This window comes from Agelaius phoeniceus, chromosome 21, assembly GCF_051311805.1.
Source record: "Agelaius phoeniceus isolate bAgePho1 chromosome 21, bAgePho1.hap1, whole genome shotgun sequence".
Classification (NCBI taxonomy): domain Eukaryota; kingdom Metazoa; phylum Chordata; class Aves; order Passeriformes; family Icteridae; genus Agelaius; species Agelaius phoeniceus.
The window spans coordinates 5,341,216-5,366,712 of NC_135285.1; the positions used below are offsets into that span (position 1 = coordinate 5,341,216).

The window sequence follows — 25,497 nt, forward strand, 5'->3', positions numbered from 1 at the left end:
TGCAGACAAGCAGAGCTGCTTGGAGAGGTGACAGCAGTGACAGGGACCCACTCAAAGCCTCCTCATGGTTCCAGTGAGATCAGACCTGCCACACACACACAACACCCTCCCTCCCTCTGTGGCACTTCAACAAACCAGCAAGATCATAATGACCCTCACCTCTTTTTCCTTTGCTTTTAAGGCAACAGTTAGTCCTTGGATAGTTTTATCCCTTTTCAAACCATTCTTCTTTTCCACAGCAAGCTCATTTTCTCTCTCTTGCAGCTCTTCTTGCAGTGACTAAATTAGATTATGTGAAAGTTGCATTAACTTCCCACTAAGAGACACTGTAACTGCACATTAATAAGTACACTCCCTCAGAGTTCTTGGAGGTTATTAGTCAGATTAGCAACATAAAATACAGTTCCCAAAATGAGAGGCAGCATCTTAAAGAAGTGCCTGGAGTATTGTATAAGAAGGGAGCAGGCCACGAGCATCAGCTTCAATATTTGATGAGTGTGTCTATCAGCTTTACTGAAAATTGCTTCAAAAACAGGAGGGGTGCTCCTGTCATCCCATATAAAAGAGAATTTAACAGAGGACCTGCTCTGCTTCCCTTGGAGTCAAGGCCTCCTGTGCCTATGAAAGGAGAACAGAGGGAGCACACTGAAAGGGGTCAAGGAAACAGGAGCAAAACTGGAACTTACCTGAATTTTTTTTTCAAAGGAATTTCTCTCATTTTTAAGCTCCATTCTAAGAGCCTACAAGAACAAAACAGTTGTTATGGCCCCTTTTCATTCATTCTCAACACAAATACACTCATTAAGCCTTAAAGTGAAGCAAAATGAGCTTAAAAACCCTGGGCATGAAATAAGCCAGTCAAAACTAAGAAGAAAAAAAAAGAAAATAGAACAAAAACCCTCAAAACATGTTCTTCTATGCATGAGACAGAACAACTGCACTTGCTGAGTTAATAGAGGTGCATTTTTATGTGACATTTATCTTTGTCAGCAAGATGCTTTTATCAAGAGAGATTTTAATTAGCACTTTTCCCTGGGGAGGTGACAGAATTATTTGTTTTAGAAAAGTAATCATACATAAAACCAGAGTTGTGCAAAGGTATTCATCAGATTTTTTTCTCCAATACTGCCCCCCAAATGATCATATGCACTCTGTCCACCTTCTGTGAAATGATTAAAGATGATGCTGTTTTCACCTTGACACACAAATACTCTTGTGAAACCAGGGGAGGCTTTCCTGGCACAGATTTAATTGCAAGATCACCCAGAACTGCAAACTTTTACTGCCTCTAATCAATGCAATCATAAAAGTTTCTTGACATAGACAAAAAATGTGTCTATGTACTGAGCTGAGCAATATTAAGTTTCAAAATAAAAGGGAAGAAAAAATCTCAGATGCTTGACAGCCTCCATAATTAACTTTCTTAATTCTGCCAGCTTTAATTTTGTCTTTGAATAACCAATAGGAAAAAAAAAGAAGACAAAAAGCCTCTGGCCCTGTTTCTACATTCCAGCTTTCAGGATTTCTGTCTTCCTATTTATGAGCCAAGTGAAATAGAAGACTGATGCTTGTACCTTTTGTAAGCTAAAGGGCAAACCTGCACTTTATTTCATGAGAGGTTTTTATGTCCATCTCCCTTACCACAGCTTTTTTGTCAGCCCATAACAGCAGAGACACTTCCCAAGAACAAATTCTCAAGTCACATTCTTAACTTTTATAGCAGTTATGTCATCCAGTGAGGGATCTATTAACATCTAGGATTTCTCTAATATATACCTCTGTAAAGCAACTGCACTCTGTCTATTCCACAGGCATCAAGTCAGTGGGAAACACAACCTCTCACTGAGGGAATGGATAAATAAGGATGAATACTGCCCACCAAGCCAAGCATAACCCATGAATGGTAAGGAACTGGAAAATGGAGGAGGAAATAATATTTTAAAAAATTGGCTGATGTCACTTACATAGAGTCATGCATAAAACCTTTAAAATCCTACCCCCCATGAGATTTATAACATAATTCATCAGGCAGTGCCCTCACCTCTATCTCACTATCCTTTTCAAGCCTCAAGGCAATGGTAAGTTCTCTGATTTTTTCTGCTGGCAAGTTCCCATCAGAAGATCCACTCTGAGACTTTTCCTTCTCAAGGTGTTGAATTAGAGCTTCTTTACTTTTCAGTGACAGATTCAGTTGCTCTATAAGTCTAAAATGACAAGATTTAAAGTATTAATCTTGCACCATCTACCACCAATTCTCCAGTCATTGCAGTGAATCTTGCACACAACTCTCCTAAATGAGGACTCAAGACAATACTTGTAGAACTTAAGGAAGGACTTTCATAACCCTGGCACACCTGAAAATGGGCTGTAACTTTAACATAAGCAAACAGGGTTGAGCTATTTGCAAAGTGCTCATTCTTATTTTCCTCCAATACCACTTCAAATATCAACAGTTAAGTTTCTATATTTTACTTACATTGTCCTTTACAGCACACACAAAAACCTTATTAATCTATTTCCTTTCTTAGCCCACACCACATCCTTATGTGCCTTCAGCAAGTGTCTCTCCAGAAGCCAGTTTCATCTAAATTTGTATCTAAGTGGTTCTCATTTCACAGAAACAAAAAAAAACCCCAAAAAACCATACTAAAAACAAGTCAGGTCAGTGATGTTGTCTTCTCTCAATACACATCTTCACACTCCCAGTATTCCAAGAACAATAATGATGTTTTTTGGCAGACTTGAGTGTTACACATGAAAACTTTGCAGGATAAGATGCCATCACTGATTCCTTGTGTTCTGTAGCCTGGATTGTATTTCTAACAGTGCTTCTCTTCCCATTAAATCTACCAACCTGACCTATGAGCTTATGTTTCACACATCCTGACCCTTTCAGGCTTTCAGGGAACTTTTAAAGATGACTTTGCTCCACAGAGCACTGAACTGGTTGCTGTGTTGCCATTCACTCCATGGGTGGCCAGCAACTCTCCTGTACCCAAGGGCAAGACCAACCTAATCAAAGCCAAAGCTGTGCTGACTCTTCACACTTTAACAATAAAGAATTCCAGCAGGCAGAAACATTACTGGCAACACTTCTGACCTGTCTTTCTCAGCTTCTGCAACCTTGTCCACATCCTTGGCAGGGGCATTGATAATTGAAGCAAGTTTCTGCTCAGCAGCAATTCTCAGAGCTTTCTCCTTCTCTGCCATTGCAAGGACTTTTGCCACCTCTTCTTGGGCAGCTTTAAGATTCTGAAATGAAAACACACAATCTTGATGCCTCTAAGAACTAAATGCTCATGAATTTTTTCACATACTGAAGTTTCTTCTACCCAACATATGTCAGGAAGTTTAATTTAGGAACTTTTACCAAGTATTTCAAGTTCTTTGTAAATGCTTCTGAACTCTGTGTCTGCATTTTTAAGATTAATCCACTTTCTGCAGTACAGAAAGAAAGGAAATTTGTTTCAAAGAAATAAAAAATACCCTAACTGATAGCAGAACTAGAAACAAAAGGGCCCCTATGCTATGGTTTTAGATTTAGCAATTATAAAATGGTTTTGTCCCACTGTCCTCCCACTATCATAATAAATAGCTACACTTAAATGAAAGAGGTTAAAGAAGGACTTTTTTATTCAATAAAATTAATATTCCCAAGCTCACTGTAGCTAATTGGAACTCTCTCCAACATCATTTATAATATTTTGCAGGAACTGATAAAGTATGAACCAGACATTTTTCTCTTGAACAGCAAAAGAAATGGAGATAACAGCCAGAGATTTCAGTCAACTCCCTCTGGGTGACCCAACTCACAGAGATGGAGAACACCAAAAAAAAGACACACAAAACAACTTGCCATATACTACATCAAATTTGATTCAGATCTTCATTTTTACATTGCAAGCTTCCCTGCTGTGCTCACCCAATTTATGAAATAAAAGCCTCCTTGTAGCCATTCCCCCTTTGCCTTCACATCTAAACTAAAAAGCATCTTTTTGGGGGAGAGGAAAAGCTCCTTCACCCCTGAACCTCCCCACTCAACTCCTCTCCTGAAAAGCTGTTTTGCCAACATTCACCTGTCAGTCAAGAACTCTGAAGGAAATTAATCTTTGTTAGCACTCCCTAGATCTGTATAATTACATGGTGCTGTGTAAACCTGTGACTAAAACCACACTGCAGGGTCTGAATTCATAAGCAGAATAAAATTAATGTCAGAGGCCAACACTACCTTTGGGCTACAGAAAATACCCCATCACCATGAGATCAGAAAATCTGCTCTTCAACCTATCAGATCTGGAAAACACCAGCCTGACTGCCTGATTTGGGATAAAGGAAGCAATTTAAGGACTCCTCTACCAGTTCAACAGCACAAAGAATGCTTTCAGAAACCCCAGTTCCACTAAAATGAATAAGAGGTCATGCAAATTCCTCTTTTCTGCTCCTTGAAGGAACTCACTTAAATGGACTTCAATCATCCCTGTGGGTCCCTTCCCTTTACACTACAATATCCCTGTAAAGTAACCAGAGCTCAACAATAAATACAGGAATAAACTGTCTCAAGATATTCCTCACAGATAGTGAGGAATGAAAAAAGACATTATGAAAATATATGCTGACCACAATATCAAATTTCAGATAACAGTACAGAGACAGCAGTGATTCCTTATTATTCCTTCAGCTGTGGTCACTCACCTCTTCCAGAAGGTTTATTCTGCCAGTCAGCATTTCCTCCATCTCTTGCATCTTCTTTTGTGCCTCCTTCCCATGCTGCACTTCAGCATCACCACCCTGGGCCAAGCTTTCAACTGCCTTACTGAGAGAAATAGCACAGACATAAATCCCAGTGCACATCAACATGGAAAACACTTCAGGTTCCAGAGGCTGATGGATGATGCTCAAGCATCTTCCACCTTCTCTGTACCTGCTTTTCACTTTAAGGTTCAATACAAACATCTACAGACTATGCAGCAATCTGGGTGCTGGCTGTGAGTTCCCCATAAAAGCCTTGGCACAGTGGCTAAAGAAGCATTTTAGATGTACGATGAAAAAGTGAAATATTTCCTTTCTATTTCTAAAGCTTCCAAATACATTATAAAGCCTTCAGCAGAGCTGTGTTTTCTACAGGAAGCAGCACTGGAATAAACTGAAGACACAGAGCTGCTGAGATCTCTCCATTTGCCTTTCCAGTATTTGTTAACACCTTGTGAGAAAAGAACAGGCAGTGTCTCCTTACTCAACACCACTTGTTCATGACTGCCACATAAATTTTGCTTTCTAGCATGACCTTGTGCAAAGTTCCCTTCAAATCACAGCAATACCCTTTGAGCATCCTAGAGAGATCAAACAAAATTCATCTGCTTCAGGAAAACAAAGAAAATTCCACTGCAACTGAGGCCATGGGGCAATCAACAGCTGCCAGCCTGGATTAGTTTTGAACCAGACATTTCTAAATAAGTGCCCTTAAGATCCTCCAGTTCCTAAAGCACACAGAAACACATAGAAACAAATCCTAAAAAATGGACATCAAGAAATAAACTGGTGCTTACTAGGCCTTGATGAGCAGCTTCTCCCTCTCCTGCAGTTCACGCTTCAGACTTTCTATCTCCACTTTCAGCTCAATGTTCTGTGATAAAAGAATGAAAATATCTGCAAAGAACTGGAAGATCATCCATCCCAAAAGTTAGTGGCAGTGTGTAGATTACTTTTTGCTTGGACCAGCAAATACAAAGTATCATTGGGATAAGAATAGACATTTAGCTGTTAAAAGACATATTTTGCAAGGTTCAAGCCTTCCAGAAACATCAATAGCATTAAGGACCATTGCACTCAAGCAATACAAATCCCCTGCTCACAAATTTAACTGTTCTAATAGGGAGTACTGCACTTCAGTTTGGGAGTTTCTAGGGTTTCCAAGCATATCTCTTCTTTAAGCTACAAGATATATTATTTTCTTTTCAAAACCTGATTTTATCAACTACAGAGGTTTTTAGTAATTCAGAATTTTTGTTTTATAGCCTGAGGAAACCTCTCATGATGTAATTGTACAAAGAACTCCTTGGCCAGGAAGCTGACAAACACCAATTCAACACATCAGCAATTACAACAAAATCACCAGTGGAGAAGACCAGGCAGCAATATTCAGCTGCAACCATGATCTACCCAAACATCAATTTATGTTCTTAACTACTGAAATATGCATCAAGAGAGACTCAAGTTTCCATCTCATTATGGAAAAGAGACCTGAGGAAAGCACCTGTTTAAGTCACTTTAAATTTAAGTTATTATTGAAAAGGATAAGGTCAAAATAAAATAATCACACCAAAATTTCCAATGACAAAAAAAGACTTAAAAGCAAGTGAAAGAGGCAAAAACAAATAAAACAAAACAAACTCTTCAAAAGAGATACAGTTTCAGGAAATGTTTTTAAATGCCTACGATTCTGTAGATTTCTTCAGTGGGACCATCAAACTTCTGCTGCATTCGCTCCTCCAGAAAATAAATACGAAGTTTCAGGTTGAAGTTTTCTTTTTTCAGATCAGTGATTTGCTGTGAAAGAAGAAAGATAATGAGAAAAAGGAAAAAAAAAAGGAAAAATCCTAACCTCCAATAGTTTTGCTTTTACCAGTGCAAGACCAGAATTCCACATCCTCGACACAGTTAAACTCATATGGGTGACACACATGTATGTGCAATTGTAAAGGTATTAATTAAATATATAACAGCCCTGAGCTCTTTGAACTATTCCCTAAAGCATCAAAATACTGACTGACTTGACACAATAAGAATTCAGGAGAGATTTTTTAATCTAACAACATTAAGGAATTCTTCTAAATAATGAAACTTGAACAAAATGCAAGACACAATACATTTTTCATCTTGAAACAGAAATATTTTCTAGAGCAAAAGCCTGGGAAGGCAGTTTCATTAACAGGACCCAGGTAACTTTATTCATAGCAAGAAAAGCCACAAGCACACAAGTGATCCCATTTGAACACCAGTAAAACCTTTATCCCATCCCATAATTCAGAGTGCAATTCTTTGGGGGAAAATTGCTTATCACTTTTAACCTTCCTTGTAGAAGCAGTAACTTAGTTGATGGTTTCATTAAAGAAAGGAGTTTCCCTCTAAATTTTTTTAAGAGATGAAGCATAAAACATTCATTCAAATAAGACTTATGTCCCCTGCCAGATGCTTTCAGTAAATGGAAATCTAATATGTTACAGAGCTACTAATAAAATATTTATGTAGGCTTTTCCAGAACACTACAGTGCTATTTGTAAAAATTATTAGCAATACAATTTCCAAACTATTTGGCTTGTGAAACCCAAGATTACTTTCTGTAACTGCACTCAGAACCTGCATCTGCAAACAACTGTTCAGTTTAATAACCCCTGCCCAGAAAGCTGCCTCATCCTTATTCACAAAAGTGAAAATCATCTGAGCAATTGAAAATCCTACATAAACTTTGTGGCTCACTCCCACACCCTGAAGGAACTTGTCAGTAAATCATTCCCAGCAGTCCCTGCTCATTCAGAAAAAAGTCCAAGTGACAAAAACACTTTGAAGTTGCACCAGCTGAACTTCTAATTAGTCTCCCTACATTCGATATATTTCTGAGTCAAAAGGAAAAAATAATTTCAAAAGAATTCAGCATTTCACAACTCTTGTTACATTAATTTCAGTGGCAACAGAGATAAACCAAAGTGATTAAGGGTAATATTTTCAAAAGGCAAATGAAACAGACTATGCAATCACAAACCAAGGAGTGAAACAAATGTCATCTCTGATGTTCAGTTTCTTGGGTGAATGTTAGAGCACACAGACAATTTATAAGTTATTGCTTCATGAAAGAAAACATGTAAAATGTGAGAAAGCTCACACTGCAAAAAGATTTTAAAAGCAACCTTCTGAACTTATGCATTTGAAGACTCAATCTTAATTCTTTTATGCATTTTGATTCCTGTATTTAAACAAAAGGAATGAAAACCAAGACTGATATACATACTGCACAGAATATTCCACAGCATGAGCAGCATGGCAGCAAATCCTAGCCCAGATTAACTCCAAGTCTGCATGGAGCCAGTTTTGTTCAAAAGGGATTTGTCAGCAGTGGCTGTGGTTTCACAGCAGAAAAGTTTCCAACTATAAAGGCTGTTTTAGATTCACAGCAAAACTCTAAGAGGGTTTGGAGAGACAAGAAAGAATCCCACAAATATTATTACCCAGCTCCCTTATTTGATACCCATCACCCTTTCTGCTCCTGAACACCTCATTTCCCATAACAAGATCCTCCTCAGAGATGCTTTTCACTCTGCCCATGTAATCATGTTTGCTATGATAGAATGGTTACCACCACATTGCAACAATGTGGGACACCATAAATAATTCAAAAACCTGCACCTCCAACATTATCCAGCTCAGCACCTTCTCCAGGTATAAACATTAAAGGATCTTTTCTACATGGATCCACCTTTCAGCCCACTTAAGGGTCCTTATATCCATCCTGTTCTCTCTGAGCTACAAGGCCAGAGCTCATTCTTTTCATTACATCCTTCTTACAGCCTGTATGAATAACAGAGTTACAGAAATAAGTTTACTGGTGTTTAATGTATATTCTTCTTCCTTCATGGCAATGGATCTTTGAGCTACATCACACTGCTGGCATCCATAAAAGTTCTCATCCCATGGGAAGTTTTACAGCTCAGTTTAATAGGAGGGGTCTGAGCATACCAGGATGCCAGACCTGTGGGGAGGCCCCTGCTCTACATCACACAGGACAAACAGCAACAGATTTCTCCTTCTTTCTGCAACTTTTTTTCCCTGTGCCCAGGAACCCTGCAGACAAACCACTAGCAAAATGTATATTCTGGACTGAGGCCTTTGGCACACATCACAGTAAGAGATTTTAAGCACATACCAATGCCAAGGCAGTGTCTGTCTACCCCAGCCAACACACAGAAAAGAGAGAAAGGGAAATAGATACAAACTGCAAAAAAACATCCTTCACCCAAAGCTTTCCAAAACAAGCTTTAAATTCTGAGCAAAGAGCAGGGAGGATGTAAGGCCACAAGAAACTGAAAGTTTGTAAGAAACACTCATTTCAAAGGCAGCATTGCCACAAAAGGTAGCAGCAGCAGCACACTGAAACTGCAGACTCTTGGCACAGCCCAAAGGCAGCAGCCACAGCCTCTGTCTGTAGCAATCATCTCAGAGATTTTAGATTGCCTTCCCCTCTGCAGCTTCTTCACACAACAATAAATACCTGAAAAGTTTTTCACTCTAGTCCTGAACGGGAAGTTGTCCTGCAACACAGCCCAATCAAATCAGCATTCAGCAGACATAAACAAGTGTCTTATGCAATTTAAAAAGCCAATACAGTTAACATATTTTAAAAATCTAATGTTTTCCTTTATATTCTAGTAAGTGCCAAAATACTTTTTTCTACAGGATTATCACAATGATACTAGACTTCTACAACACAAGCATTCCAAGCACACTCATACTATAAAGTTAAAAGCATTATACTGCAGTCAATGAATTAAAAAGCCAAATCCCACACTAACCTAAATGAAAATAAACTTGATGCTTCCCTGAAATAAATCAGCAACAGATGTGCAAACTAAGTTCTGCTGTTTCTGGTGAGCTGCAGGAACTTCTGAGCAGAGGGTGCCAATTTTGTTTCACAACTTCAGCGCAGCAGTTGGCTGCTCTGAACAACAAATTCCTGCCTCAGTTTTTGAAAGCAACACTTAAGAAATGGAGCTTCAAAGCATGGACAGGGACATTCACCTGGTCACACCTCCAAAAGATGTGACCAACTGAAACAAACTAAAAGTCAACACTTCAGCCAGCACGCTGGAAATATTTTGGCCATAAATCTGTCACCGAGTCTTACATTAAAAGTTCTGCTTACATTTTCATAGTCCTTCATGGTCCGAGCTCGAGCTGGTGAGACTGTGTCTTCTGCCACATCTGGTACTACTACACATTAAAGAACACAGAACAAGTTCAGACAGCAGAATCTCTCTAAGTAGGGTTTCAATTTGGCAAAGGTCTACACTAATCTAAACATAATAAAACCTTTAGGGAAGTGAGAGAGGCACTGCTTGGCCCCCTGTTTACATTACATGTCAGTATCTACATTCCTTTCTGATCACGCTAAGCTGTCTATCACTTAAACTCCCGAATTCCATCACACATTTAAATTATGATGTACACTGGAATTAGGCTATGTGAGGTGCACTGTCAATAAACCCTCAGGGCAAGAACTGGATGATGCACAGCGTGCAACTCCCCTAACCCTGAGCAGAATGTGACCAGGCAGCACGACCTAATGGATATTCCAAGTATTTTAAGTACACGCCGCACAAAACCGCTGATCATCTTATATAAGGCTGAAAGCCCTAATGACCACAGGCAGCGAGCACACAGCAGTGACGGCAGCAGCTGCTGGCCTTAAAAACTCTTACATTACGCCAAAAAGCGCATCACTTCAAAGGGGTTTTTTTTTGCCTTTTTGCCGAGAGTTTGAGGTTTTTCCCGCAGGTTTGGGGTCCAGCGCGAAGCACCGAGCCGGGCAGGGATGTGCGGGCTCCGGCCGCGATCCAGCCTTACCTTGTCGGCCGGGCGGGCCGGGCTGGGGGTCCCCGCGGGAGATGTCCGGCAGCTGGAGGGCGCTGGGGAAGAAGGAGGAGAGCGCTGAGAGCACAACGCCCGCGGGCTCGTCCCCCTGAGCCCGTCCGCGGCCGGCGGGCCCGGCCCCGCCACACGCACCGCGCTGCCCAGCGCATCCCCGCCCCGCAGCTCCCCCGTACCTGCCCTCGAACGGCAGCGGCAGCGTCGGGTCCTCCCCCGGCAGCGAATCCATGGATCGGCCGCCCGGCTCCCGCGGCGCCCGCCGCCTTTGTGCGCGGCTTTGGCGGCTTCCCTGGAATTCAAACGCCCGCAATCGCTTCCGCCATCTTTGCGTCGAGCGCGCTGAAGCCGCCGAAGCCGCCGCGGAGCGCGAGGAGGGCGGGCACAATGGGAAGTGAATGGGAGCCGCCATGTTTGATGAGGGCAGGAGGCCGAGCCGGGCGAGCAGCGACCATGCTGGCTGAGGGCAGAGCGGGGCGGGTGCCGGCCGGGCGCCATCTCGAGTGAGGGAAGGAGCCCTGGCTGACAGCCCGAGGGGACGGGGCGCCTGAGGTGATGCGAGAGGGGACAGGGTGGTCCCAGCCGCTGCCCCGGCTCTGCTACAAAAGTGTCCCCATTTGGAAGAGGCTTTGGAAGGGAGGCACCCGGCCCTGGCTCCTGCCGAGCCTGGCAGAGCCGCTGGCGCTGATGTTTACCGTGTTCCCCGCAGGGCACAGCCGTCATTGGGCTTGGCGGAAGAAATAAACACGCGTTAGTTCCACATTCTGGTCACTGCTCATCGCAACGGGCAGGGCTGCAGGCAGCTGCTGTCATTATCCGCCCAGGCGGATTTTTAATGATGATCTGAGAGGGTTTTTTGGGGTTTTTTTTGTAAAGCGAAGTTGTAAGCGTGTCTGCTCTCCCAATTTTTGTGGGAGAAAATGCAACTGCATTGTACATTTCTGGACACGGACAGCGGGAAATGCTGAACTGCATTAAATGCTGCTGCTGTGGCCCCTCCTTCAAGGGCATGGCCAGGGGAGCAGCGCCGGGCGCAGGTGGAGCTCCAGACCCCTCCTTGCTGTGCATCCTCGCCTTCCTTCAATTCATTTAGTACCCGTGTGCAGGATTGAAATACCTCCCTGCGATATTTATTTACATCATCACAGATTCACAGAATTATTTAGGCTGGAAAAGCCCTCTGAGATACAGAATCCAACCTTTGACCAATCCCTGCCTTGTCAGCCAGCCCAGCGCACTGTGTGCCATGTCCAGTCGTTCCTGGGAGTCCTCCAAGGACAGTGACTCTATCACCTCTCTAGGCAGCACTTTCCCAATGTCTGATCACCCATTTTGTGAAGAAATTTCTGATGTCCAACCTGAACCTCGCCCCTACAGCTTGAAGCCGTTCCCTGTTGTCCCTATTGTTCCCTGGGAGCAGAGCCCGAACTCCCCGGCTGTCCCCTCTGCACAGGAGTTGTGCAGAGCCACAAGGTCCCCCCTGAGCCTCCTTTTCTCCAGGCTGAGCCCCTTCCCAGCTCACTCAGCCCCTCCTGGTGCTCCAGACCCTTCCTCAGCTCTGTTCCCTTCCCTGGACACACTCCAGCTCCTCAAGGTCTTTCTGGTCACAAGGGGCCCACAACTGGGCACAGCACTTGAGGAGCCTCGGCCATGCTCAGCACAGGGGACAATCACTGCCCTGCTCCTGTGGCCACACTGGTGCTGGTACAAACCAGGAGCCATTGGCCTTCTTGCCCACCTGGGCACATGTTCAGCCCTCTCAACCAGCACTCCCATTTTCCCCTGGGCTGCCTTCCAGCCACTCTGCCCCCAAAGTGCATCGGGCATCAGGTGGTGCCTCATGCTGGGATGCTGGGACTTGCTCTTACCATTCTCTGTAACACAAGGAAGCACAGGAGTGACCCCTGTGCATTAGATTTGGTTTCCTCTTTTGGATTTGGTTTCCTCTTTGGTACCAACTCAGGTCAGGTTTCACTCTAGGCTGTCTCAAGGGCACTCTAACCCAGACAGGAATTAGGCCACGGAAAAGGGCTGACCACAGGCCATGAATTCTGTGAGTTTATTATTCCCAGTTGGCCTGGTGCCCTGTGAACTCCATTTCCTCCATGTACCTGCACTGTTTAGATTGACACTCACCTGTCAAATGCCCCAGGCTGGTGGGAGCAGCCACTGCAGCTCTGGATGTGTAGGTCATGGTGGGCTTCCCATCCTTGCTTAATTCTTTCAGCTTTATGAGTACAAGTGCATGATGGAGCTGCAGCAGTCCCAAACTGCCAGAAGTTCCAGGCACTACTTAGCACAAGTAAAGCTCTTAAACCCATCTCCTGTCCAACTGGACATGCCTCATGCTTTGCATTTGGGGTCTGATGACCCCAAGGGATGTTTAGTCCCTTCAACTCCCCCATGAGAGACCTCAAGAGACACTGCTCACCTTATGTGACTGAAACCCTTTTGCAGTGGCCTCTGCCAAGCTGAAATTAAGTTCACAAAATCAGGTCTGCCATATGGCACCAGGATCTGGTCAGCCAGGCTGAAATGTGAGTTTTCCTCCTTTACAGAGCAGATCTTCATAAAATGACTAAGTCCACTCATTTAAAATGATAATACCGATTGTTTAATCTTGTTTAAGGTTTCTGCAAGGTTTTACATATTTGATGTAGGTCTTTAAATCAGCATCCATCAAGAGTAAATCACTCTGCACACACAGCACATGAGTCTGCAGAGTCACAGCCCGTGTCCAACACACTGGAGTCAAAAGGAAATCAGCAGAGCCCTCCTTGTGAAGTTCATTGCTTCATGAAGTGGCTGTCTGATGGACAAAGATATGGATATATAGCCATACATCCCTGTTTATCTTCCCTGGAAGTGTTCAGGGCCAAGCTGGCTTGGAGCAAAGCTGCTCTGGTGGAAGGTGTCCCTGCCCATGGCAGCAGGGGAAATGAGATGATCTTTTAGGTTCTTTCCAACCCAAACCACTCTGTGGTCCTGTGATTCCATGTATACACACAGCCAGAATGGAACATTTCCCTGGGAAATTTACTGCACTGCCCAATGTTTTACAAGCTGCAGTAGCACCAGGAAGCTGCAAGGGGCAGACAGGACTGGGAAATGTGTTGTTTAGAAGCAGTTAACAACTTGCCTTCGGATAATCTGCTTAATGCTGTTTAACCTTAAATTCATTAGTAGCACATTTGGGGAGATTACACTAAACCCTCATGCCAGGAAGCCGTGTTGGAACTTTCCTCCTTCTCAAGGCAGCCTGAGATCCTTCCCACCTCAGGCAGAGTCCTAAAGAGAGTCTGGGAAAGGATTTCTGGGGAGTGCAGTGGTAGGGCAGAGCTGAGCAGGACGGGAGCCAGCTGCTCGCTGTGCTGTGCTGTGCTGTGCTGGCACAAGGAGGGCTGATGTCACCAGCAGCTGAACACGGGTCCCCCTCACCCTCCTGTTCTCACTCCCTGCTCTGGGGACCTCATTCAGACTCAGCTCTGCCTCCTCCTCACACAGTTCACAGCAAGATTCCTCCTAAGTTAAGTCATGCACGATCCAACTGCTCTGCTAATGCAAATCAGGTCTCGATAAACTCCCTCGAATTTCACACTGTGGCCCTTCCTTACACAGCTCTGGCTCAGTCAAACATCTGAATGAACACTTAAAAAAAACCCCACGTGCTCCCTCAGTGTATGAAGCCTTATGAAGCCTTACCTCTCCAAGTTCTTCGCTTAATAAGGGCTGAAGAGTCACACACAGCTTTCACCAAAAAAGAGCCTTTAACGGTTCTGTTTGCAAAACAAAATCAATTTCCTAACTCTGCCAAGTGAGAAGGAAATGCAAGTTTTCCACAGGCCCTACTGAAACACTCCCAAAACTGATGCCACAGATGTGAATTTCAAAGTATCTGTAACAAAAATGGCCTTTGAAAGACATCTGTGGTCATGAGGAAAAATCTGATACAATATATCCCTCATCCCATTTCCAGCTTTGCTCTGAGGGTTTCTGTGTTAGTGATTCACATCTCTGACAAAATGTGTCCGTGTGAATGACACAGAAAACAGTGGGAAAACAGTCATTGCCAGTGGGGCTCCCAACCACAGCTGAGGGCTGGGATGGTTCATAGCAGACACAAGAGATCAGAGGGCTCATTTTTTAGCTGGATTTTCCAACACAGAATGTCAACTGTGCTTATGAATATCTGTGATAGAAAACATTTTTGTGCCTTGGTTCTCATCTCACATACAGGGGCATAATGAAGGAATAATTCTTTTGGAACAAATGTTATTACTGGGATGAGATTGGATTCAATCCTTTCTGTCACTGGGAAGACTCTTGCTGAAATTCAATGAACAAAAACACAAATGCAAAAATCCAAGTGGCATAGATACAAATTATATACATTTATTTTTATTCATTTAAATAACATTCTTCTGTATAAATTCTGACATATATTCAAATCATACACTTTTTTTTCTTTTTAGAAATGCATTTGTAAGCATAGCATATGCGTGGGGGACGCCGTATTTGGATGCAGAGTGAGACTGATGGGTTTCAGATGGGAGCAAGTACAACTTTTAAGGCCCACATTTTTCTTATTTTAATCCATTCCTCTGACACATAAAGAGCAGAGTCCTGTGGGAGCTCACTCTAAAACTTCACTTTAAAGAGAAAACTATTTTTATATCCTTTATTTAAAGGAGACTGTGCAAACTTTCTGCCACATTTACATTGCCTGTAACACTGAAGAGGATGATGCTGCACAGCAGTGGTTAACTGGCCCAGGATACCTGAAGGATGCTGGCTATATCCCCTCCTCTTTCCTAAATGCCTGCTAAGTGTGCTCAGCCTGGTCCAAGGGAATTATCATTCCAGTGGCTGACATCTCCTGACAGTTCCCCAGGGCTAGTGCTCCTCATAGCTATTTCCAGCTACAGTGGTCCACGAGGCTGGAGATCATCTCTCCTCATTAGCTCAACCACTTTTCTGCATGTCTGCTGCTCACCAAGTGCTCCCCAAGCTGAGATCCCTGCAGGTTGTCCCAACCCCTGCCCCACCCCAGCTCTGTGCCCTTCATCTGCTCCCTCTGTCCCTTTGCCTTTCCTGCTGGGCTGGGCTCACCCCAGCCAGACCAGCTGGGCCCTCACCCTGCCAGGGATGGTGCCTGGAACTGCTCTCCCACACCCACCACCCCCTGCCCTGTCACACCTCCCCTGTGCTCTGCAGCTGCTGTCCCATGCCATGAGTGCCCTCTCTGTGCCAGCCCAGCAGCTGGCCAGCATTCCCAGGCAGAAGGTGCTGCAGTGGCCATCGGGAACACCTCGTGCACCTGGATTGCCACCTCAGCCCCACAAGTCACCAAGATGCCCTGCCCTGACCTCACTGGCTGCTCAGCTGGGCCTCAACACAGCCCTGAGATCCACTTCTGCTTTTGCTGCCCTTACCCCACCCTCAGGACAAAGCTCAGCACCTGGGGAGCCTCACGACAAGCCATGCCACACAGCATGGTGCTGGTGGCACAAGTGTTTGAACTCTGCCACCCCTCCAGGTACAACCCAACCCAAGGTGACTGGAGACAGAACCAGCTCAGCTTCTTCCTCCCCTCCTGTGGTGCCAGGGGAACTGATAAGAGCATGGATGATCTGATCTCACATCACCAAAGGCAAACATGAAGCTGTTTCTTCTTTCCCTGATGAGGCACTGATCTCCTTTTATTACTGTTGCTCCTGTGTGCCAAGGCCTGGGTGGCAGGAGGTGGCTGCTGTGTCATTCCGCCATCTGACAAGCACGGTGCCAGTGCCACATCCTCACTGTGCTGCTCCCTGTTCAGGAACATCCTGTGCCATCCAAATCTGAGCAGCCAGGTCCCCCCACCCATCACATTTCCTTCCAGGCTGTCTCCATCCTTTCATCCAGCTGTGCAACCCACAGGCAGCAGCTGTCCCACCCTGCAGGGCATCCTGACTCCTCCTCTTCCCAAACACAAAGCCTTTGGATTACTTTGGAGGTCAGAAGCAGCCCAGGTGCCAACACCTCCTGTGCTGTGGCAGGCAGGGACTAGGAGGGCTCAGCACCTGAGCCCACGCTCTGCTGGAGCAGATGGTCCCTACTTCTACAGTGAGACAAAATCCAAGCTTGTTCCTGGTACAAAGCAGCCCACAGTCACAGCAAAATTTAAGGAAGAGGTGTTTTGTGGCAGAGATTTAAAAATCTGCTAAAGTATTTTAGAAACATTAAAGTGAACAACCTGTCCTTCGATTTGCTTGCTAGTATCAGTCCCAGAAGCCAACACTTCCTAAAATTACCTTTCCTCACCCATGAAGTGACCAAGTGCAAGTGTATCACTAGATCAGCACCTCTAAATAATTACAACTTCCAGGAAATTTTCTGGTTTGTCACCACCCTGCTCTTTAAAAGTTTGATGAGTAACTCAAGGATTAGCAATATCCAGATTTTCTCCTCCAGTCCTCCCCCGTTTTATAGCTAAAAGTAACTCTGCTCTGAATGACATGAGCCAGATTTATTACCTGAAGAATGGGACCTCACCCTGGCCCACTGCAGGCAACAAGAGCTTTTCCATCAGCTTTTTTCCATCAGCTTGGGCCTATATGCAATTCTACATTCTGCCCTCTTGGTCATCCTTAACAATTTTCATTCTGACTTGCCATGCCTCAAGTTTAAATCAAGCAGCAAGTTTTTGAGGCAGAAATGGCATCTTTGAGCATGTGTTTGAATCACCTACTTCCCCCCCTGCCAAGTTTCCAAAGATAAGAGAAACTTCCTCACAGCACTGAAAAACAAATAAATAACCAACATGTTCTCTCTACCATTTCTCATCTGGAGAAACATTCACTTTTTCCTGGCTCAGAGGATACATCCACCAGCTTCTGTCTCACCATTGCCCCACCACACACAGCAATGCAGCTGCAGCTCTGAGGCTGGGCAAGAGTGAGGGGAAATATTTATTTCTTGCCCTGTTTGCATGCAGTAGTTTGATTTCCAGGGGTGGGAGAGATGGCACAGCCCCTGCCCCGAGGCACACACACTGCAGGTACCAACCCAGGAGCTCCACGGTGTGACCTCCCTGTGCAGTGCTGCCTGTGAGTTGTTCTCTCTGCTAACAGCCCACCAGCCTCCCACCAAAACCAGGGAAATCTGTAAAACCTGTTCCCTGCAGTGTTTTTTTAACAGCTGACTCCCCACCATCACCTTGTGCTATTTTAAATTCTGAAAGCGTCTGTGCCTTTTACCTTCCAAGCCCCGAAGCGCACATCGGGTCCTGCGAGCTCCTCATCCCCAAGCTGCTTCCACCCAAATCCAGGAGACCTTTGGCCCTCAGGAGGCCAAGGGCTGAGCTCAGCCCTCCAGCAGGTCCCCTGTGCCATGTCAGCTCAGCAGGGATGGCACTGGGATCCCTCCACACGATGAGCACCCACTGGGGAGAACCCCAGCCAGTGAGCCCAGGCTCTCAGGGTGTTTGTGACAGTGTATTTGCATTTTGTAGAGAGACTTAAAAGCAAGGAATACACTGGTGCATCCAGCTTTTGGACACCTACTCAGGCCTAGTCATGGCAACACTGGTATTCACTCTGTATTTGAAGGAATGGCAAAATTTGACAGATACAAGTAGGGAGCACTCACATTTTCTCTAGAAAAGAAGTTACTCAATGACAGTGGAAGAAAAGCTTTAAGCAGTTGGTGTTTGCCAGAGGCCCAGCTCCAACAATATTGCCATCTCATTTACAGTATTTTAAACAACCCTCATGATTTTTTTCTTTTTTAAACAATGTCACTAACCGCTGTACAATTAAAACCTAGAGGATAAAACATGACCTGGGGAATGGGGGAAGTTGGGGAGGGGCTCATGGTCTTGTTGTTGGGGATTTTTTGGTTGGTCAGTTGGTTGCTTGTCTTTTTTACAAATAATTACAAATACAATTCCAAGAAGATATATTACATTTTATATACAGAACACACCATTTCTATCAGGGTAGGGTAGTAAGCCTGGCTTTTATTTTTACATGGCAACCCTGAGATGTCTTGTCGTCTTCCCTTGCACAGAAACTATACAAGTTCATTAACTCCTTCTAGAAAAAAATGGATTGCTATGTCTTAATAGCATCATCACCCTGTATAAATACTCAGAAAGGGAAAAGCTTAGTCTCTTCCCAAACTCAAATGTTCTTAGGATTTTATTCCCATTTCCCTGCTTAGTGGGAACAGATAATGGTGACTTTTTCAGTGTGCAACTCACTCCTCCTACTTGCCTTTTGGTAGTACAGTGAACAATTACTTCCCTTTTTTTTTTTTTTTTTTGTTCTCCTTTTCAAATAAGTTTCTGTCAGGAATGAAGATGATGCCTTTCCAAAGATCTGTTTCCTGAAATTCCACTGTTAATTCATGAGCTACTTCTCAAACTAAAGGATGAAGACACAAGTGTTGGGTTGGCTGGAAACCAAGTAGCTTCTGACTCCTCATCGGGTTCTGCTTTCTCCACCCCACCACCTCTTCATAAAAAAAGTTTCAATTCAGTTTATAACAGTGAATTCTATGGATCTTTATGGAGAACACTGAATGCATTTCACCACACTACCTGAAATTCAGGTGTACTACACTGTCTCCTGTTCACCTGCAAGCTACAGCACGCCTTGCACCAGAGAGTATCTGAAGAGCAAATTCCTCTGCGTGGAGCCTTGGCACGGATCCTGACACCCCTTCCACGAGCCCTGTAACTTTTTGAGAAGCAAACTTTGGAACAGCTGGATGACTTTTAAGCTTTAAAATTATGCATGGGAGTCGTCAGCGTGAGCTGTCCATTGGGGGCCACCTCATTGCCATCATCTTCCAGCAGCCCCGACACGTCAGCGTTGGGAATGCTGTCGTGGTAGCTGCTGAAACTGATGTTGTCCTCTTTGAGTTCAATGGTCCAAAAGGGAGCATTAAGTTTTCGGTTCTGATACTCACGGTACATGTAGACAGCACCCACAAAGCCCATCAGCAGGACCACAACAATGATGATCACTGTCAAAATAATGATGTTAAACTGAGTCCATGAAACATCTGCGAAAGCAGAGGTGCTGTTGTCAGAGGAGCTTATAGGAAATATTGTCTGTAGAGTTGTTGGTGACAAAGTACTGTTTAGCACTGCCGTGGAAAAGGATGTGGCCTTGGTGGTATTTGGAGCAGAAGTTGTAAACTCCCTTGGTTCTGGAGTGGCTTCTACAAAACAAATTTAAAAATGATCAATAAAAACATCTGCTGAGCTGAAAATCGAACACAAACGTAAGAGATTCAACATTTATATCACAGTTATTATGGCAATTAAGGCTACACTGCTAAATTGGTATTTTTTCAAAGCCGTTTAGAAAATGTCTGTCCAGGGCTGTGTGTGGGTTTTTTTAATATAATGCTGTGTGCAAAGTGCCCACAGGACTCCTCTGACAAGCCTGGTGCTGAGGGACAGGTGCAGCAGTCACGATTCAGGGTTCAATACAGGAGCTCATGATGACAGCAAGTCCCAGTCCAGCTCCTGTTCAGACCAGGAAAATGGAGCTTTACCAAGCTCAGCAAGTTTAGACTCTGAACCAACGTGTCCCTTGGTGTCTGTGTGGGCTGCACACTCAGACACAGCAACTCCAGGAGTTTAAACCATTCACAACCAGTGCACCAGATGTAGGACGTTGTTCTCAGTATTATTATTTCTACTTGTACAAACAAGAAGATCAAAACTGAAGAAATGAACCACAAGTACTCAGCTGTCCCAGCATTTTTCAGTGGGTTCAGTGTTTGCACCACTTTAGGTAAAAGGGCAAAATAACCTCAATTCTGCTTTTGAATGAAGTCATACACAAGCCACACGGAGATCCCCAGTCTACACAGCCAGAAGCAGGAGGTCACCAAATCACAAAAAAAAAAGAAGCTTTTGAACACAGCAGAGGCCAGTTGGGATCCTGGTTTGGTTTCAGTTGCTGGCATAGGTGCCCACAGGAAGGGTCAGAATATGGAAACTACCAGACTGTGCTCTGTCTTTTCCTAAATAGCCAAGAACCTGCCTTGCTTCCAGCAGCCATGGGATAAACTCCCTTCTCAGTTCAGGAGTCAGGTTAACCTTGAGATCTCAGAAGTGGGATGTGAATTCATTATGCCAGCACCAAACCTGCTGAGCTACAGGCCTCAGAGAGCACCACAAATCTGTAGCATTAAGCTCACAAATGTAGCTAATAAAGCATTTCCTCACATGAATAACCTGATCTATTTTAGATTCTCAAGTTCAGGCAACAGGAACACTCCACAAGCTGAAGCCTCAATCAGCCAGAATGTTCTCTGCACCTATTGCTCCACAGGACTCTCTGCATCCTCTTTCCCACTCTCTTCCTGCCAAGAGAAAAGCAACTTCATTTTAAATCCATGTACAGCTGCAGCAATTACAGCTGATGGTGCCATGCTGTATAGATCCAGCTTCCAGCTCTCCTGAACATCTACTAATTATGACTGAGGAGGAGAGTCACTTCCGAAGGACTAATTTCGCACTAAGTTCCATCTCCAATGGCAACAGGAGCTGGAAATATTCAGCACATGTCCTGCCACGGGCCCTCAGGGGAACTCCCACAAGTTAACTTTGGGCTGTCACATTCCCAGTTCAGGCAACTGAGAAAGAAATTCCTCTGGAAGGGGCATCACACACCTGACTGAGGTTCTGCTCAGAGTCCCCTAGCTGCAGCAGCTCCTCTGTTCCCTCAGGCTGATAAGGACACTCAGGGTGCTGAATGCCAGAAGGCATGACAGGCAAAATTTTGCAATAGGAAGCAACATGACAGAAGCAAGAAGTTCCTGGAAAACCTCTGGCTTTGGGAAAAGGGCATGAGGAATTCAGTCATTTCCAAATTCCTTCACCAACACTCAATCCCTGGCAAAGCTGTAAGTAGGGAAAAAACAGAACCAAGACAATGGCTGATTCACCAGCAAGGAAACAGCACTTTTCTGGGCTCTATGTGTGAGTCAGCATCAGCTCAGGGCTGGCAGGGAGGCCTGGGGTGAAGACATTTCCTGGCACTCCCAGGACCGTCTCGGTGAAGTGCAGGGCTCTGGCCCCGGCGCCGCTTCCGGGCCGTGACACGGCGCTGCCTGTTCCGCTGCCGGGGCCCTGCCAGCTCTCCAGATGTCCCAGAGCAGCTCCTTGAGAGCAGCAGCTGCTCCCTCAATGGGCTGCTTTGGCAGCTTTGATGGGAGCCTCACATCCAGCCTCAATCCAGCTGCTTGATTGAAGCGCCGGCTCTGCAGAGCCGCTGCTGCCGCCTGCAGTGGAGCAGCTCTGGCAGGAGGCCACGGGCCCAGCCCTGGGGAGGCTGCGCTGCTGGGCTGGGTGGCACAGAGCCACAGAGCACCAGAGAGAGGCCCTGCTGTGCCACCCCACGGCAGCAGGAGCACCACCTGCCCTGGGGCTCAAAACACTCGCCTTGGTCCTTTGAATATCCTCTCTATGTGCCTTCACAGAATCACAGCATAATGAGCTTGGAAGAGACCTCTAAGATCATCGAGTCCAACCTGTGCCCTAACACCTCAACTAGACTATAACACCAAGTGCCATACCCAGTCTTTTTTTAAACACATCCAGATCATGGATGAGCTGATGTAAAATTGCCATTTCCAGCCCTGTTACAGCTAATGAGCATCCAACTTTGTTGTACTGATCATCTCTCTGAGCAGGAAAGGACTCTGTGATTACACACCCAAGTGAGCAGCACAGGAGTGAAAACCACATTAGCACGTGATGGAAGATCTGAACTGAATCTCTGTCCATGACAAGGACAAATTTGTGCCCAAATACTTCCCTGAACTCTGGGTTTTTTCACTAATACATCACATTGGTAATGTTTCCATGCATGGTGTTGGACATCCACCATGAAAACCAACCTCCACATAACTAATTAAGGAGCAACTACAGAACCATTTTCTCTCATTGTACATTAAATACACTACAAATGGATTGGGGTTTTTTTCCAGTTTGTTCACTAGCACTGTCTGCCAGGGGCTGGAATCAGGGTGGTTACAGAGCTAACTCTAAACCACCCTTCAAGGCCAGGAGGCACCAACGACTGTGTGCTGGAATTGGAGGTGGTGGAGTCACCGTCCCTGGATGTGTTTAAAAAAGCCTGGATGTGGCACTCAGTGCCATGGTTTAATTGATGAGGAGCTGTTAGGTCATAGGTTGGACTAGATGATCTTTTCCAACCTAATTTATTCTGCTATTCTGTCATAAAGATATGGTTTTCTTGTCTACACCAGAGTCCAGACGAATCTAAACTAACACAAACAATTACCAGCGTTCCCACTCCAACCTTTGTCCAGCTGCACAGTGAGCCTTGCCATTGACTTGAGCAGCATTTTTTACCTTTCCTGGTGCAGTTGGTGCCCTGGGAGTCCCTGCTGTAGCCCTCCTGGCAGAGCTCACAGTGGAAGCCCGTGGTGTGGTACAGGCAGCCGATGCACTCGCCGCTGTCGGGCCGGCACACGCTGGGGGACAGCCCCGGGTCCACGTTCCCGTTGCACTCACACCTCATGCAGATGCTGTCTGAGTTGTAGTAGCCCTTGTCACACTGGTTGCAGTTGAGGCCAGTGTACCCTGGTTTGCACTTGTCACACCTCGGGAGGCTCTCGCCAGGCTCTGCAGAACACAGAAAGCAAAGCAGGGATGTGCCACAGCCCTTGCAGAGACACCCCCAAAATTGTTCTCTGGGGTTTGCTCTCTGGGGACTGACCACAAGGCACCCTGACAAAAATCAGCAGCCACAAGTATTGACCAATCTCAAATTTTGAGCTGAAAACACAACTTTTGAACTGCAGCAGTTTCTCTGTTAGTAGGGGAAAAAACAGCTTTGGAGAGTTCTGATGCCTTTGTACCAACCTCACAGAGCAAACTCAGCACGTTGCTAAGGAAATAAATTATTATTCCTGAACATTTCCATCTCAAACAGGCAATTTCAGAGAACAGCTGGAACTATATCAGGGATGCTTGCAATCCAAAGGAACTTTTGGGCCTGTACAAAGCCAGAAGCAGCTTGCTTGCAAAATTGATTAGGGAAATATCAAAAAAAGTCTTAGATATGACTATTACAGCTCTGACTTGTCTCAGGCACATTGGAGAATCTCTGCATGGAGTCCCATGGAGATGTTCAGAAGCAGACTCAGAAGTATGGAGGGCTACATGGCACTGCTGAGCATCTCCTGCCCCCCTCCTGGCTGCCATGAGCTCAGCAGCTTCTCTGCAGAACTTTGCAGGCTCTTCAGAGCAGACTGCAGCAGCAACACACTGGGAGCTGGAACCAGACTTTAAGATCCCTTCCAAGCCAAACCATTTTGTGATTCTGATCCCTCTCCTGCACAGCTGCTCTCACAAGAGGCAACACAAGCACCAGGGACCCATCACAGCAGGTGCTGCTTGCAGTGCCCACAACCAGGAGCTCCACAGGCTATAAAACACCTTGCTGGGCTGACACACTCTGAGGGGCAACGTAACTGAGGAGAGCAACCTTCATTATGAGGAATTAGAGCAAAACAAGAGGCTCACCTAAGTGGCAGGTGCCAGTGGATGCCACAGTGGAGCAGGGGCAGTGCTGGCAGCCGTGGGCAGGCGGGGTGCTCTGATAGAAACCCTCCTTGCAGAGCTCACAGTGCTCCCCCTCCGTGTTCTCCTGGCACTCCAGGCAGGTGCCTGAGGAACAGAGAGGAGAACAAGCAAACATTCAGCAGCAGGAACTGGAGCAGAACATTTGGAGCAAGAATCCACGTGGAACACGCTGAATTATCAGAGCTCACAGGTGGTTCTGGATGCCCTCTGGCCAAAACATGAGCCTGGCCTCTTATGACCTTCTGATGCTCATCCCCTCGTTCCACACACACACAGATAATGTGAAAAAGCAGGTGGCCCCAGCAGAGAGGCCCCACAGCTCACCACTAAAAGGTCACTGCAGGTAAACACAAGTTATCAGTGTTAAAATTCTCCTCAAGGAAAGCAGTTTCAGTTTGCATTTGTACCAGTGAGATGGAACACTGATGCTGAAAATCCCCCACTCTCATGAGGGGTCCCTGAGGTTTATGCCTTTAGTTTTTTGTGTGCAGCCTCCTCCTGTACACCTGGGCTGGTGGTCAGGGCTGAGGACGTGCCACTGTCTTGCTCTGGGGGCAGGCAGCTCCATCCTACCAGTGTGGCTCCAGCTCCTCCACCCCAGGACAAGGCAGCAGCAGTCACTGACCTTCCCAGAGAAGCAGAGAAGAAGTGGGGACTCACATGAGCCACCTGCCCTTCCTGGGGAAGCCCCTGAATCAGAAACTCAACGTGCCGTGTCTCCACAGGCGCCGTCTCCTAATGGCCTCCAAATTGCATTTTGATACTCCTGTGACCCAGAAGAAAAATCTCCTTAGTTACAAAAGCACAGCCTCTATATAAAGCCCATCCATCACCAGGAACATGCTGTAATTCAGCTGGCTCCTCGGTGAGGTGGCAGGGAGCTGAGGGAAGATTGGAATAAATCCCATGTACCAGACAGAGTCTGCAAAGGCAACAGCCCTGTCTATAAACTGGGGTGGCCCAGAGCAGTGGGAGAGCACAGACAGATCCACTGAGCTGACCCAGCATTGCTGCTGGGGGATGGAGAAGTCTCATATCAACATCAACCACAGGAAAAAATCCTGATTGAGGTTTGTGCTGACTGTTTGAAAGACCAGAGCAGATTTCCTTATTAATATCAGAACAGTTTGGCTCCCTCACAATCCTGACACGCCTGCTGCTCCTCAATTCCCACAGTGATGACTCCACAGCCAAGCATCCCCAGGCAGCCTGGCATGTCCTTGCAGCCAGCCCTGCTGCCAAGGGCA

At 45.5% G+C, this 25,497-nt stretch overlaps 2 protein-coding genes across 5 annotated transcripts in view; both read right to left on the reverse strand.

Moving 5' to 3' along the window:
• CDK5RAP2 (CDK5 regulatory subunit associated protein 2) overlaps positions 1–10,981 on the reverse strand; it is a 71,182-nt gene extending 60,201 nt beyond the window's left edge. For all 4 annotated transcript variants that reach the window (XM_077189110.1, XM_077189109.1, XM_054646555.2 and 1 more), the window contains exons 1-10: positions 10,815–10,981; positions 10,615–10,676; positions 9,914–9,981; positions 6,436–6,546; positions 5,547–5,623; positions 4,693–4,813; positions 3,101–3,252; positions 2,042–2,204; positions 687–740; positions 160–279 (exon numbers count right to left, since the gene is read on the reverse strand). In XM_077189110.1, coding sequence (XP_077045225.1) covers positions 160–279; positions 687–740; positions 2,042–2,204; positions 3,101–3,252; positions 4,693–4,813; positions 5,547–5,623; positions 6,436–6,546; positions 9,914–9,981; positions 10,615–10,676; positions 10,815–10,867 — 981 coding nt within the window. In that variant the 5' untranslated portion in view covers positions 10,868–10,981. The remainder of the gene's footprint in view (positions 1–159; positions 280–686; positions 741–2,041; positions 2,205–3,100; positions 3,253–4,692; positions 4,814–5,546; positions 5,624–6,435; positions 6,547–9,913; positions 9,982–10,614; positions 10,677–10,814) is intronic.
• A 4,021-nt stretch (positions 10,982–15,002) lies between these two features.
• The window catches only part of MEGF9 (multiple EGF like domains 9), a 48,000-nt gene continuing 37,505 nt past the window's right edge, over positions 15,003–25,497 (reverse strand). The window contains exons 4-6 of the mRNA XM_077189419.1: positions 24,191–24,334; positions 23,015–23,287; positions 15,003–19,842 (exon numbers count right to left, since the gene is read on the reverse strand). Coding sequence (XP_077045534.1) covers positions 19,394–19,842; positions 23,015–23,287; positions 24,191–24,334 — 866 coding nt within the window. The 3' untranslated portion in view covers positions 15,003–19,393. The remainder of the gene's footprint in view (positions 19,843–23,014; positions 23,288–24,190; positions 24,335–25,497) is intronic.